At 43.1% G+C, this 16,205-nt stretch overlaps 1 protein-coding gene across 1 annotated transcript in view; it reads left to right on the top strand.

Annotated features, from left to right (window-relative positions):
- Positions 1-16,205, top strand: part of FNTB (farnesyltransferase, CAAX box, subunit beta) — a 178,370-nt gene that overhangs the window by 89,019 nt on the left and 73,146 nt on the right. The window contains exons 6-8 of the mRNA XM_078659519.1: positions 7,647-7,730; positions 9,931-10,017; positions 10,600-10,729. Coding sequence (XP_078515645.1) covers positions 7,647-7,730; positions 9,931-10,017; positions 10,600-10,729 — 301 coding nt within the window. The remainder of the gene's footprint in view (positions 1-7,646; positions 7,731-9,930; positions 10,018-10,599; positions 10,730-16,205) is intronic.

A 16,205-nucleotide genomic window follows, 5' to 3' on the forward strand; every position in this document is an offset into this window, starting at 1 on the left:
GTTAGATCTATTCGCCACAGAAGAGAACGCGCAATGTCATCAGTTCTGCGCGTTGGAGTTTCCAAGACGGCACTCGCTCGGCGACGCCTTTCGGCGCGAGTGGAGTTGCGGTCTGTTGTACGCCTTTCCGCCTATACCACTTCTGCCCAGAGTGCTGAAGAAGATCAGGCGCGACCGGGCCCAAGTTATCCTTGTGGCTCCGGACTGGGCTCGAAGATACTGGTATCCCGAGCTACTCAGCATGACAGTCGGTCCCTCGATCCGTCTGCCCCTTCAGGAGGACCTTCTGTCGCAGCAGCAGGGGACGGTCCTCCACCCGAACCTGTCCAGTCTCCACCTCCATGCGTGGAGATTGAGCGGCGACAGTTGAGGCCATTTGACTTGCCTCCTGAAGTCTGTGATGTCATTCTGGCAGCCAGGCGTCCCTCCACAAAGTCGGTATACGCCTGCCGGTGGAACAGATTTGTGGCATGGTGCACAGCAAAGGCTGTGGATCCCCTTTCTGCCCCTCTGTCTGAGGTTCTCCTCTTCCTCCTTTCCCTTGCCCAGCAGGGCTCTGCTCTGGGCACTATCAAGGGCTATCTTTCTGCCCTTTCCGCCTTCTTGAGGCTACCTGATCAGCCATCTTTATTCAAATCCCCTATTGTGTTAAGATTCTTGAAGGGCATTACGCACATGTATCCTCCAACTCCGTTCGTGATGCCTCAGTGGGACTTGAACCTGGTTCTGACTTTCCTGATGTGCGCTCCCTTTGAGCCCCTTCATTCCTGTCCTCTCCGTCTTCTCACTTTAAAGACGGCCTTCCTGGTGGCCATCACCTCTGCCAGGAGGGTGAGTGAGCTCCAGGCTCTTTCTGTTCAACCTCCTTTCTTGTCTGTTCATCCTGATAAGGTGGTTCTTCGGACTAGACCTGCCCAAGGTAGTCTCTGCTTTTCACATTGGGCAGTCCATCACCTTGCCCTCCTTCTTCCCGCCTCCGCATCCTTCAAAGGATGAAGAGCGGCTCCATCGTCTGGACCCAAAACGTGCGCTTTCATTTTACATGGATCGCACACGCCAGTTCCGGGTGGATGACCAACTGTTTGTTGGCTACGTGGGTGAGAAGTAGGGAAGGGCGGTACAGAAACGAACCATCTCTCGGTGGGTCGTCCTCTGCATCAAGGCATGCTACGGCTCGGAAGGAGCCTCCTGTTGGGCTGAGGGCCCATTCCACTCGGGCCACGGCGGCTACTACTGCCCTGGGCCGGGGAGTCCCTTTGCAGGACATTTGCCAGGCGGCTACATGGGCCTCGCTGCACACCTTTGCGAGGCATTACTGCCTGGACAGTCAAGTCCGGAGGGACAGCTTCTTTGGCCGTTCGGTCCTCCAGGACTTTCTGGTGTAGGTTGTATTGGTTCGCAGACCCACCTCCGGGGTTGGTATTGCTGGGGTATCTATTCTAAGGTAAGGAATCTAATACTAACCTGTTTCTTTCAGATGAACAAGTTACTTACCTTCGGTAACGATATATCTGTAAGAAACAGTAGTTAGTATTAGATTCCTTACCGCCCCGCCCATCCTCCCCGTTCTGCGAACTGATACCTAGGGTTAAGGACATCCCTTTCAGGGCCCTAGTTTCAAATGGCACCAGTGTTGGTTCTCACATGGCTCTGCGTGTTCTGGCGCGGAAAAGCTGTGTGCAAAGAACTGACGTCAGCGCGCGGAGGCGGCGTCTATATACTCCAGCGACGTCATCACGGCGCACGACGCCGACGACGCGGAGCCGCAGGGGACGCCTGCAGACGACGCCTACCGACGCGCAGGGGTACTGCTACGCAAAAGTTTCCGGATCCAGACTGACGCCTGGGGATATTCTAAGGTAAGGAATCTAATACTAACTACTGTTTCTTACAGATATATCGTTACCGAAGGTAAGTAACTTGTTCTTTAGCAGTAGAGTCAGAGCGAGAGGTATAAGGTCCCAAGATATCTCCATCAATTGACTCCAGGTTCAATAATCCACAACTAACATTCCCTTTACATAGGGTAAACCAGTAGGAACACTCATAACCAAAGCATCTTAAATGTTCCATGCACAAAGGGCAAACCGCCAATGCCACACAACTCTTTGTTTTCTAAAAACAGAACAAAATACCCAAGCTATATACCAATACCAAACAAAAACTGGACAAAAGAACAAAACTTATAAAATACAATATAAAATTTCAAAATTATGAATACATATTTTCCATAGAATCTGTTAGATGCTAGTCTCTTCAAGACATAACTTACATCACCAATCACAACATCTTTTGGGTATTCATAACACTTTAACCTCATAACTAAATTTCACGTATTTTTTGAGACATTGAAGCCTGCTTGTTATCATTATCATACTCACTCAACTGGGACATTTCTTCTTCGCACTCACCCACTTTTACCTTGGCTATCCGGGACACATTCCAAAACTGTCCCTTTGATATTTACACTTCTTGTCCCCTGAAGTCCACAATTTCAATGGAATCTCTAAATTTAGAAACTTATTTCTTCAACAATAGGGGTTCTTTGATACAAACCCAATCGTCCATCTCAAACTTAAGGTTCCTGATCCTTACGTCTTTTAACATTTTAGCCTTTTTATACTATATAATACTGTATCACGTGCTAATTTTTCCTCAACACTGGAAACCGATTCTTTGAACTTTACATTCAAAGCTTTGATTCTCCAAAATGGACTAAGAGGATGCCACCTTTCTACCTCTCATCCGTTCACATGCCTTCTTACCAGTAATCAAATTGGATGTGGTCCTGTATGACCACACTACTTCCGTGATGGCTGTTTCACAATCTACTCTTGATTTAATAGCACTTTGAATACATTAAACTAGGACTCCTTTAACTTGAGTATGATACAATGGGATGTGCACATGTCTGACCCCACACTGATGCAGGTGTGGGTCAATTCAATATCGTTCAACTCTACGTGCCTCCAGTGTTCACTAATGTGTTTGCAGTGTATAATTGTTATGTGCGTTGATGCAATTAATACGCACAGACTTGCTCTAAAGAGACAACCATTCCTGTCTGAACAAGCATATGTTCCCTTCATCCTTCCTACCCCTAAATGGGGACGGAGAGGGGTGCCCTGATTGCAATCACATTTCCTCCCAAAATTAAATATTGCGCGAGCCTCTGACTCTTGCTTACTTCAGTGGATTTTTAAAATTTTATTTTAATCTAATGTCTCTTGGCCAGGGAATTACTTCCCATCGATTTGAAACTAAGAATTGTAATAATTCATGAGGAGGTAAAATTGTGTTAATTTTCTGGACCACTGCCCTGTTGCTTTACAAATGTGTAGTCAATCACTTTGTGGGAATTGGAATACCCACATAAGAGTAATTTGGATGGTGAATAATTCCAAAGATGTACGAGTTGCTGTAGGAATGTTAGTCATGTTTGGGTGTCAAGATGGACCTGCTTCCTCTTCTCTCCACAGAAACCAGCTCTCCCTTCTTACACAGTTGTAGGAGAAAACGTGAGCCTCCTTTTTAGGGCGAGCTGACGTTAGCATTCATGCAAAGCATGAATGCTGTCAGCTCGCCAACTAATGCTATCCGTATTTGGGAGAGTGGACACCAAAGTGTCACGAGCTTTCCCAGTGTCGGATTTCACCGCGGGAGCGAGCGCGCTTGCGCAGACCGCAGGGCTTGCATGCAAACACGGCGCGCACACTGGGACACACAGGCGCGCGCGCGTACACACACACATACACACGCTGCAGCCCCACTCACCGGGACTTCTACTCCGCAGGACTCTTCCGACGTCAACGGGCACAGGGACACCGGCACTCCGCTCCTTGGCTTCCCGGGCGGACGCCGGCTGCACGCAGGGCTCTCCTCTCTCTGCACCGGAGCCATGCGCCAGCCACTGCAGCCTGCCTCCTGGGAAGCTCCGGTCGCGTGTCCGGCCCCGCCCCCGTCCCAACAAAGGTTGCCTGGCTTCCTGTTGAAGCCGGGCTGCGGCGGTGAGTTTGCTTGTTTGTTTTTCAACGCACCATTAGCTTTCCGTTTTACAATGGCGGTCACACACACCACTCGCAGGAGGCTGCCCTTCAGGAATAATGATCTTCGGGTCTCGTCTCTTCCTGATTCTTTCCGGTGCCAGCTCGGCTGTTGGAAGGGGGCTGGAAATGTTCTCTTAGGTTCCAGGAGGTAAGGGATGGGTTTAGGAAGCCAGCTCGTAAAACAGCGAGCCTCCTTGAGCTAGAGATGTCGACGCCCAGCATATGCTTTCACAGGTTGCGACACAAGCAGCGGTATATGCACAGCTCACAATAGGCACAAGTGTTTCCAGACACGAGGTGCGGGCCCCCACACACAGAAGCGGCTTTCATTTTCTTGGCCTCTTGTCACTTAAATATGTTGCGTTCGTATAACTTGATAAACCCGCATTTCGCTGGTCTTCATAATGGCAGGAAGTACCATTGTTCCCAGCTGTATATATATATATATATTTTTTTTTTCCAGGACGTGAAATAGTTTGTACTGTTGCCTTTCTCAATATTGGCGAAGGAGAAAATCACTTTAACTTTGACTTAGGCACAGAGTCTGATGTCTTAGTGTTTTCACTTATGTTGGAGTCAACTTGTTTCGATCGCTGCCATGTGGTATCCCAGCACCCACCCACCGAGTGCCGGCCTATGTTGTAGGATACCAGGCCTCAAGCGGGGGTGGTAGTCAAGTGTGCATATTTAAAGGGGACATTGGCACTCTAGAAAACAAGCCACTTAAGCGTAACGGGTATGTCTCACCACGACAGCACTGTTTCTATGCTGTGTAAACCACCTACACGCATTGTGCCCCATCAGTGTGGCACTGACAACATGGAGTCTAATCCGTGCTGGGAGGGCTAACGGTGGTCTGCTGCGCAGGACTGAAGAATAAGTACACCAAATCCTTACTGTGCCCAGAGAAGCACAGCCCTACAGAGATGCCCCTAATCCTCATGCCTGTGGCATCCAGTGAGCTGTTGGCATCGGCCTACCCGGCAGCATAATGGAAAATGTGTATATGAAGATTAAATGTGGTAGGAGAGCGTCCCTCCTCTTCCACTATTTCTCTCTGCCTTTATGTCCCTCCTCCTCCCTACTTTCCCTCCTATACCCCTCTCTCACTATTTCTAACTGCCCCTTACTATGCCCTTCCTGCAGGTGAGGTTGTTGGCTTTTTGGGTATTGGTTTTGACAGTGCAGCTGTATATTGTAAGATTGCAATACAGACAGTGGGCCCTGGGTCTGCCTCGTTCAGCCTTTGCTTCCCTTGCACATCATTCATGTTTATTTCAAGTTAATTAAAGCCATTTTTTCTAATACCATAAAATGATTACATAAAACAAATACATTTTCGGTTTAATTTAGTGCCAGTTAATGCATTTAAGTGCAGACAAATATAAAATAAGCTACATTTGAAGCTCCTTAAAATTATTTAAACAAAGTGCTCTCGGAAAAAAAGATAAAATCGCAAGCAGTGAAGTCTATTAAGATAAGGACTGTTACAGTAAAATACATGTGATCATTGCCGGGCCGCCCTGTAAATGTCACACTCTTTGTATGCCCTACAGAAAAAAATGCATTTGCAATGCAATAGGTCACACATTTGTAAGAGTTTTTAAACTATTAGCATTATAAACGACAATGCCTTTTATTTATGTTTTAAAAACAAACACACAATTAAAAGACATTGTCATTTACAATGCCAATAGCTCAAACTCTGGTAAATGGGAAACCTATTGTAATGCAAATGTTTGTGTTAATTGGTTGTCTGCATCTGTTGAGGTAGGGGAGTCCTTATAATGACTCTGTTTAGGGTAGGATTATACTTGTGACCTACCTTCCTTGGTCCGTGTCTTCTGTCACCTTATCCTCCTTTACTTGTGTCTCTACCCTGTTATCCCAACTCTTCCATCTCAAGAGGTTCTCGTTTTTGGGTCTCGCTGGAAAAGCATCCGTAAGGATGCATCCAGCTGGAGACCAGTAGCGATCACTGTGGGAGGAATGACGGACCAGAGGGTGCCCGCGCTTTTTCTCTCCTGGATTCGTGTGCTCGAACGCGCACGTCGCGTCCGCGTCCCGCGCCGTACACATTGCAGACAGACACTCGCTCACACACGCACACCCCCTCCCCCACAGTCACACACACGCACTCCAAGACACATATACACACGCACACACGCAGACACACATACACAGGCCAACCCCCCCCCCGCAGCTCAGCACCGCACTCACCGGCTCTCCTCAGCTGCAGGGCCCGGCAGCAGGACTCGTCTTCCCTCGTTAGGCACCGGGGCGCAGGGTAGGCTCCTGCCTGCTCCGGTGCACGGCTCCAATCGCGGCTCTTCCGTGGGAGGCGGGGTAGGCTCCCGCCCTCCTACTTCCTGTTTCCTGTTGTCGCGCCGGCCTGCCTGACTTCCTGGTCGCAGGCCGGCAGAGTAACGAGGATGTTTTGCGGTATTTATTTATGTATTTAATTATGCATTTTTATATAGCGCAGACTTTACCCGAAGGCGGTATTTATTTATGTATGTATTTATGCATTTTTATATAGCGCGGACTTTACCCGAAGGCGGTATTTATTTATTCATGTATTTATGCATTTTTATATAGCTCGGACTTTACCCGAAGGCGTCGGAGGCTTCACAACAGGAACAGAAATGAAACATAATGAGAAACATTACAAAAGAACAGGTTGCAAAAACATACGTTACTTACATAAGGTAATAGTGACAATTGTGAGCAAACAAAATACATGAGGTAGTAAAAACTATGAGCAACCAAAAATACATGAGGTAGTAAAGGTAATAGTGACAATCGTGAGCAAACAAAATACTTGAGTAAAAATTGTGAGCAAACAAAATACATGAGGTAGTCAAAAGTGCACCAGAGGAAATGAAAGTGACAAGTGTGCAGTTATAAGAGAAAACAGAATATGATTAGAGGTATAGTCCTGCAATAAGTGCTAGACACTCAGGCTCAGGAACAAGCGTTACATGGGCAAGGTGGCACTTGTGCAAGTATCAAAGGTAGCCCGGAATACAGTACCACTGTGATCACAAAATTCTTAAGCATCCTGCAACACTGGGGATTTACAGGAATCCAAACACCAGCGTAAAGTACTCGAACAACAATAACGTCTGTCTTATAAATGTCACAAAAAAATGTTAATATTTCACTTCTGTTCTTGGATTTTTGTGAAAATACAACACATATTGCATTGCAAATGCTATAGGTGTCACATTTGTGAAAGTTAAAACTATTGGCATTGTAAATGACAAAGCTATTACTTTAGCTATTACTATAGCTATTTTCACAACCAACACATAAATAAAAAAAATGTAATTCGCAATACCAATGCTCAAACTTTCCTAATGCGAGACCTATTGCATTGCAAATGCTTGTTATGATTACACACCAAAATAGTTTGAGATCTAAAGTGACTATCTAATTGCAGAAGGCATGCATGTTAATTTATTTTCAGTTTCACTCTATGTATTTAAAAAAATATACATTGTACAAGGAAAAGGCTGTTACTGGAAACTTGCCCCATCCTTGGTTTTGTAGAAGTGGTTCGTCCACTAGAATCTAATGTGTTATTTTTCTGTTTTTCAGGGAAAAGCTTTTGGAGTTCTTGTTTGCGCTGAAACAGCCAGATGGCTCTTTTCTCATGCACGTCGGTGGTGAAGTTGATGTTCGGTTAGTTCTGACTATATATTTTCACGCAGACCAGTAATGTGCTAGTTTAAGATGTCTAATGTTTAGTTTGTCGTGAGTCCATTTTCATAATATCAGCTATTACCCACCAGCTTCTTGCATTGGTTGGGACTGTTTGTGGGTATTGCTTAGTTGGTTGGCCTTGTAGAACACTCCTGTAATGCTGTAGCTATCAGAGGTTATATGTCGTTACAACGAATTCCGTTGCAACACATGCCTTTACCACGCATGCGTTACAACGGAATTCGTTTTCTACGCATAACCTTTACCACTAATATTCCTTTACCACGCATAGATTGACAACGTTTTTCGTTGTTAATTTATGCATGGTGAGGGCATATCCTTGTTAAAGGTTACACCTCTCCCCTTACACGTCCCCAGCCTCTACTCCTTGTAAATACCCCTGCCCTTAACCCTTATTTTTTTTTTTTTATTACATTTCCCGTTACCTTTTTAACTCGTCTCCTCTCCATCTTCTTGGTTACGTCGGCCGTACGTCGTAAAGAGGAAGCGTACGTTTAATTCAGTTTCCTCTTTAACGACGCAGATTGCTTGTTCTTTGGCACTTCCACCCCCACCCCCCTTTTTTAATCCCACGCTTTTTTAGTTTTTGGGGGGAGACTCCCCAATCCCCCCCCCCTTTTTTTTTTTTCTTCATTTACCACACATACCTTTACTACGTTTCTCGTAGTAAAGGTATGCGTGGTAAAGCCTCTTGTTGTTACCGCGCATGCATTACAACGCATGCGTGGTAACAACGAGAGGTTTTCGTGGAAACGGCCGCGTTGTAGTGGCTGTTTCCCGCTATCAGAGCACTTATCTGTGACTGTGCAACTCTAGCCTCATGATGAATAAATCCTACCTCACGTTTATGAACTAATTCACATCTTGAACCCTGGAATGTATTTATGCTTTGATGCCATGTTCTTCCTTTCTGTGAGCATGCAATACATACATGTCTGTCTGTACAACTAGATTTGTGAAGTTGTCCGGTGTATAGTATTTGGCAAGATATACAGATGCCCTACTCAAAAACTTGAAATTTGCAGAAATCTATGATGCCTGGCTTTTGAATAAAAACATTTTTGTTGTTCAAATTGTTGAAACCTTGTCAGCATCTTCTAATAGTTGGAGAGCCACTTAGAAGAACACACGAATAACGTATCAACTCTCACTACAAGTTGAGCACCTTCACTCTGTCTCACAAGATCTATTGCACTTGTTCACCTTATGCATATAATTAATCTCCCTAACTTTGTATAATGTGGCCTTCTTTGAAGTAGACCTTCTAATGTTTGTGTTTTTACAATATAACAACACACATGAAAATCAAGAGGTTGTGAATTGTGAAGAGCCATGGGTAACCTCTTAAGTATGTTGAATGGCAAAATGTACCATTTTTTTTATTGATATTCGAGAAGGCCTTTGACCGCCTAAAAACAGATGGAAGCCGAAACGTTTTGTTGTACAGTCTCTATTGTGAGATGGGTATGTTTATGCTAGACTAATTAATGCCAAGGATAGCCAGGAGGAGCAAGGGTGGAATTGTACGTATCAAAAAGCTTTAATTCTTGGCCGGGAGGGTTAAATGTTTGTTACTTTCTGGCTCACTGGATTATATTTTTTAAAACTCAACATTTAAAGACTTGCTAACAATACAGAAATTATTATGGTATAATTAAGATTTGCATAACGTCTGTAGAATGTGGACCTCTAAGCTTTTGAGTGGTTTCATTTCCGTCACATTTTTATGTTTTAGCTGCGGGAAACCGAAATCACGGCAGGTTGAATGGTCTCTTCTCAACTTTGCTTCAGCACAGTTAGAATTTATGGGTGCAATGTCTGTGACTGACCACTTTGTATTATCTTCAAGGTTCCCATGTGATGTTGACCTTCTTTCGCTCCATTTTACCTGTCTGGACAAGTTAACAAAAAATACTAGTCCATGGTCCTGTCATCCTTCCTAATTGCGCCATTGAGCAGAATGCAAAGTGAAATAATTATAATTGTTTAGACCATCTCCTCTATATAAGCCACACTTGGCTTCTTAGTAAAACTGTTTTGCTTGGTTTAGGTAGCCTAATGTATTGGCTACTTTTTGTTAAATGGTCTTTGGCTTCAAAAAGTAATACCGGGGTAAAAAAGTAAGTACATTCTGATTTGTCTATTTTTGTATTCTTAGGAGCGCTTATTGTGCTGCATCAGTGGCTTCTTTAACGAATATCATTACCCCTACTTTATTTGAAGGCACACCTGAGTGGATTTTGAGGTAAGGTAATTATTGGGTTTGATGTAGATTTGTTATTGGTGCCACTTGGGCATTAGGGGCCCATGTGATGCAACAGCTTCCACTGTGTCTAGATCTACAACCATTCTGAGGTCATGTGATGAATATTCTTTGTCTCAAACCATAAGCCAATTAGGCCAGTCATGTCCCATATTTAACTGACTCGCCACACCTAAGGGTTACATCATCATCATGTTATGCAAATAATGCAATTTTTTTGACAAATTAAGACACTTGTACATTTTAGTGTATATTTTATTCCTACTTTTAATAAGGCAAAGTTTATTGGTCATTAGGTGTTAATAATTGAAGAAGTTATTCCACCGACAATATGATGATAGTAAGAGTGAGACCTGAATGAGCAAGGTGTTAATAATAACTGAAAACTATATTTTGCATTACTCCTGAAAACAGAGCAATTAACGAGCAACAACGTTGGTTAAGATAACATTTTTTGTTTTGGGTGAATTTTCTATGATTTTTTCATTATGTCCATGTAACCATTTTGTGGTCCAAAGTGCAGATAGTAATTAATTCTGTTTTATACCCTGGTCTTTAAACAAGGTGCCAGAACTGGGAGGGTGGAATAGGAGGTGTCCCTGGGATGGAAGCACACGGAGGTTACACTTTCTGTGGATTTGCAGCACTGGTCATCCTAAAGAAAGAGCGACTGTTGGATCTTAAATGTTTGCTGGTAGGTGTATTTAGATTATACAATATTTTTGTGGTTTTTTAAATGTATTTTTATTAGGAGCATTACGGCTGCAATACCAAATAATATGTAGGCAGTGTTTCTTGCTAGTTGTTCACAAGCCTGCAAACAGGTGTTAATCTCACTGTATATCCTATACTAGCAACTGGTTTGAGATTAGAAAAAACATACTACTTCGCTTTTAATGATGTTGGTTTTCTTGGCCAATTATCTGCCCAGAGGACTGTAACAGTATTCTCTTTCAAAACTTCTTCTATCGCTTTCTTCCCTTTTCAACTCTGAGCACCTCTGTTGTGCCTGCCTAAACTTTACCCATTTTTGGTCCCTAATAACAAGAAAGGGATTTAATTTATGTTGTATATAGTGCTTGCTGTCTCCGCTTTTGTGGTGGTGTGGCTCTGTAAATCACAGGTGCTACTATTTTCCACCTCCATGGTATTACATTTTGCTATCTTTTTTAATCCTGTCATTGATCAGACAAGTGTTTAAAAAATCAGGTGGGGTCACTATTTGTTCTACTTATTGTTTGAACTTTTTTAAAATAATTTCCTAGTTATTTCAATAATTAAAGAAATGGTATCCATTTACCAGAGCTGCAACTGTACCTACATGCTTGATAGCTATTAATCAAATCCATACACATTGAATGGTGCTTTTTCACAGCAAAGTGGTGTATGTTTGATAAATCACGTTGATTATAAACATTCATAAAAATCTAAAGTTTGAGGATAAATGAAGATTGTGCTATGTGCTATTTGTATTGTAGTTTGTGAAAGGATGGAGGGGTTGGCTATCCACTTATGCATCATGGGATCTTCTTTGGTAGTCACAAATATCAGAATAATTCCTCACTCCATGCAGACACCCAGACCCAGATCAGATGTCTGACTTCCACAAATAAATAGAAAAGGGTGAAGAGTCCAGTATGTCCAGATGTTGCAGAGCACCCTTTAAAAGCATATTGCAAGCAAGACTTTCAGTGAGGAAGTAATTTAAAAAACCTGTCACAAAACTACATTGCAGCATCCATCCCACAACTGCTGCCTGCTTGTCTAACTTATGAGAAAAAGTGTAGTTTAAAAGGATTGCGTTGTAAGAGGTTTTTATTTTTATTTAAATCAATCTGTCCCAGGCACGTTCAATCCCCATAATGCCATTACTGGCAGTTGCCACACAGTCGGGTATGTTTTTTAGCTTGTTTGAGTTTAGAATTCTCTTTATTTCACCTGATATCTTTTACATCTCACAAGCAAGCCAAACATTTCTCTTTTTCGGGAGGCTATTATCCTATCGGAGTGTCTTTTCTGTTTCTCATTTTAAATACCCTGCCTGTTGGAGAAGGAAAGCTTCTTCAGACAAGATTGTTTGGTGTGTTTTTCTTCCTCTCATTCTGTAAATGATTATGGCTTTTGTAAAAAGAAACAAAAATTCAGAAAAGACCCTTGGGGTTCAAAATAGAGTTGTGATCTATGAGCAAGGCATCCCCGTTGAAAACCTCTGCACTGAAAGGCTTGCCCTAAGAAGATGATGCTCCTCCACCATCAACCCCGCTCCAGCAAGTCTTTCACATCCAAGTGCTCAAATTATGCAATGGTTTTGTCCGTGCTGCTGACAAACTCCTAATGCACAACAGCATCTCCTTTGACATCAATTCATACCATCCTTCCAACGTCCCACATTATTCATTGCCTGAGCTACCAGTGTCGTGGTACTTTTCAACGTCTCTGGGATTGACGTCTACGTTTTCAGCTTAGAAAGTCTCGTACAGCTAGGAAAAAACTTAGCATATTTCTAGCGGCAGAGCCATCGTCACGTTTTATCGTTCCTGCAGAAGACTCACTGCAGCCTCACAATTTCCTTCTATCTCAGAGATTTGTTTCACAGCTAATATCACTGTTGCCTAAACGAATACTGCATCGGTCACCTCTAAGATCTCCAGGTGATCCTATTCTTCCTCCAACTCCTAAGACGGCCAATGTCACTGCCCTCCTAAGGCTTTACAGGCAAGACATTTGGGGTAGTCTCAAGTATATTATGAAAGACCTCCTAAAACATTGTATATAGGACTTCGGAGAGATGATATTAGAAGACGCTCTTGACTCATTAGTACCATTTTAGTCTCTGACTTGGCAGCATCAGTGTATTGCCATAGAATCACCTTGTGACATTCATCCTGATTGCCCCTTAATACAGTGAAGCCTGATGCAAACTTGAAATCCTAAGCCTCTTCTTCTTTGTCTCATTCTTGTTTGTGCAACGTATCGAGAGGAAATGGTGAGGATGAAGAATGAAGCCATGAAGGCTGTGGGTCTCGAGAAGAAAAAAATGTTCAGATCTCAAGACCAACACAGAAACCGCCTGTACTATCCTCTGAGGGTTCAATCCTCTTGCAGGTGCCATCGCCAGGAGGGCCAGACAAACCCCTGTGGCGGAGGGTCCAAAAAAATGTTTCTATGCAGCTGCCAGCACCTCACAGTGTCTTCTTTCTAACAGCCATAAGTGATTTCTTGATGGCCCCTCTCTCCGGTCGTCACTCTATTTGAGTGAACGGTATCTTTACGCTTGAAGGAGTGGGAAAACACCACCTCTTCCACTTAAGCCAACATTGAAATTCTGTTGGCTTAAGAAAAGAGACCTCCATACTGCTAAAGAAGCATGTAATCAAACCAGTCTCTGCCTCAGACAGAGGGAGCAGGAGCTACTCGAGACATTTTATGGTTCAGAAATAAGGCCAGCATACAGAATTCAGACCAATATATGGATTGACGCAAGGGCCAACACGTAGATCAAAAGGGAAACATTCAAATGCCAACCCTTTATCATATTATACTCACCTCCTGCATAGGTAATAATTGTGCGCTAAGATCTGCAAGATGCCTGCTTCCTCAGTACTATAACAAAGAAGCACGGGATGTACCTTAGACTTGGGGTAAGAACATCACACTCCCGATATGCAGTACTTCCTTTTTGTCTGAAATCTGCACCTCAAACTTGTTCAGAATGCATGGCATTAGTAGCAGCTCAACTTTGCGGTCTAGGAGCATATGCTTACCAATCTAATGCTGGGCATACCAGATGCTCTTTAGTCAGAAAGTTCTAGACTTGAAGAGGGGGCAATCTCCTGCGGAACCCTCTTTGCCAGTCAGTCAGCTGGAACAAGAACTTGAAAGGTGCCCTCTTAAAAAACTTCCAACAGGAGGAATGAGACAGTGGCAGAAACAAGCTACTCCAAAGAGTTGCCGGCAACACCAGCACACCATTAGAACCACAAGCAGGCAGGCTGACAACAAGGCAACAGTGCAAAACTAAGGGAAAACAAAAACCGATGGAAAACATGAAAACCAGCAAAGCAGAAAATACCCAGAAGCATTGCCATGCACCAGGTAGTGTTTTTTGCAGGGTTTAAATACTAGGGCCTGACCTGGAGGGAAAACTGGAAACACAGCAATTCTGCCATTTAGGTTTTGACTTAACATCGCCAAGCCTTTTAAATGGTGGCCAGTATGGATTTTACTAAGAAAATCACAAATGGGCTCTGGGTGACGAATTTTTTGCAGAATGGGCTATCCAACGATGGATCTCTTCGCAACATCTAAAATCAAAAATGCTAACTCTTTGTGTGTTGGATATTGGTGCCAGGCTTGTTGGGCAATTCGCTTTGGTCTTTCCTGCAATTCCTTTGATCCCCCACAGTCATACTGAACATCCAGCATTAACAGGTGACAATGACTCTCGTGACTTCATGCTGGCCTAGGCACTAGTAGTAACTGTCTCAGTTACAAGTTTCTGCAAACCATGCAAACAGAACCAGTTAACCAGCTTGCCATATCAGTTATTCTACCTAACATTGGCTTCCTTGAATGTGGCAGCCTGGGTCCTGAGATTAGACATGTACATCTAAATCTTCCACAGTCATGTGTGGATATTCTGAAAGAAGACAGACTTCTTTCATTAAGAGTTGCTATTTCATAAAATGAAAGGTTGTGTAGGTTATCAACAGAGTAGCTACAATCCTGCTGTGTGCCAGAAGAAAGTCTTTCTTCCATACCTATTACATCTGGCCCAATCACAATCTCAATTGTCTACCACCAAGGTCCACCATGCAGCTAATGCAACTTTCAGGAAAGGTCCAGATCGGGCAGCATTTTTTCAAGATTCCTGTTATAATTATTTTTTTAAATGCCTGAAAAGTCTGCCCTCCTGTAAGGACACTGCCTCCTCCTTGAGATCAAAATTTGGATTTATAAAAATAATAGTTCCTCCCTTTTTGCCTGTTCTCAAGACTTCATTGTAGCATCTTTCTTGCAAGACTGCCTTTCTAGTGGCTATCACCTCAGCTCGTAGGATCTTATTATAGTGTGAACATTCCCTTCCAATACTTCCATAAGCTATGTTTCATGGGTACAGTTCCCTGTTGGAGATGAACCCTTTGCATATAACCCTTCAGTTATTCGGATCCACAGATTTTCAGGTTTGCTAAAAGTTACAGATATAATTTGTTCCACTCAGTATGATCTAGTTTTATACACCACTCCTGATGGTCTGACACTCCTTTCCTTGCCTTTCCTTACTAAAACCTCACCATTGTTTCAAAACATCCAGAAAGATTAATCTTATCTCACTTAAATGAACCAAAAGCACACTCTGGCTGAATAAAATCGATCCCCTTGTAACAAATCCTCTCAACAACCAAATCCTTCCAGATTGTTTACAGTGAACCCTAATCTTCCATTAAACTGACCCCATCTCCTATTATATCTACTTCACATATCAGATACATGCTCTCTGCTTGCTGGCGTCTCCTTCTTTCACTACAGACACCATAACCTCTACTCCGCACTCCCTTTATCAACACTTGAAGCCACTTAAGGTCTAATTGCCCTCCACAAATCGGCTTTTTTTGAAAACTGGCTTCTTTCCTCTCACTTTTGAGAAATGAACCTTTCTGCCTCAAATATTAGTTTCCTTATCAGTTACAGAGCACTCCTTAAAATTGACTATTACCACAATTGTCAGATGTTTCAAATAATGTGTTTCCACTAGTATCTTCAATGCAACACACCCCTACAACACACTTGCCCCTTCACTTCAATCTTAACTCTCTTCTCTGAAGTGATGACCTATTTTGCCACTGCTAAATAGCACTTATAGCACAAATACCCTCATCCAACTTTGACTCTCCTATTAACCATACTCTGTTCTAATCTTCGAATTCTTGGAATGAGCCGTGATGTATTCTGGCAAACCCCCAGAAGAAAATTGCTAAAATTACAAGAAGAGGGAAGCTTCCTGAAAGTGGCTACGTATTGATCCACTTTTGCAATTCCCCTTGATTTCCAGTATGTAAACTGTCAAGTTTATGTTTAACATGGGTTTGTAAATGCATCTCTTCATTATTGAATCAGTTTGTTTTCTCCTTCAAAGGAAAAGCTTCCCATACCAAGAAATGCCTAAAAAT

Source organism: Lissotriton helveticus, chromosome 9, assembly GCF_964261635.1.
Source record: "Lissotriton helveticus chromosome 9, aLisHel1.1, whole genome shotgun sequence".
Taxonomy (NCBI): domain Eukaryota; kingdom Metazoa; phylum Chordata; class Amphibia; order Caudata; family Salamandridae; genus Lissotriton; species Lissotriton helveticus.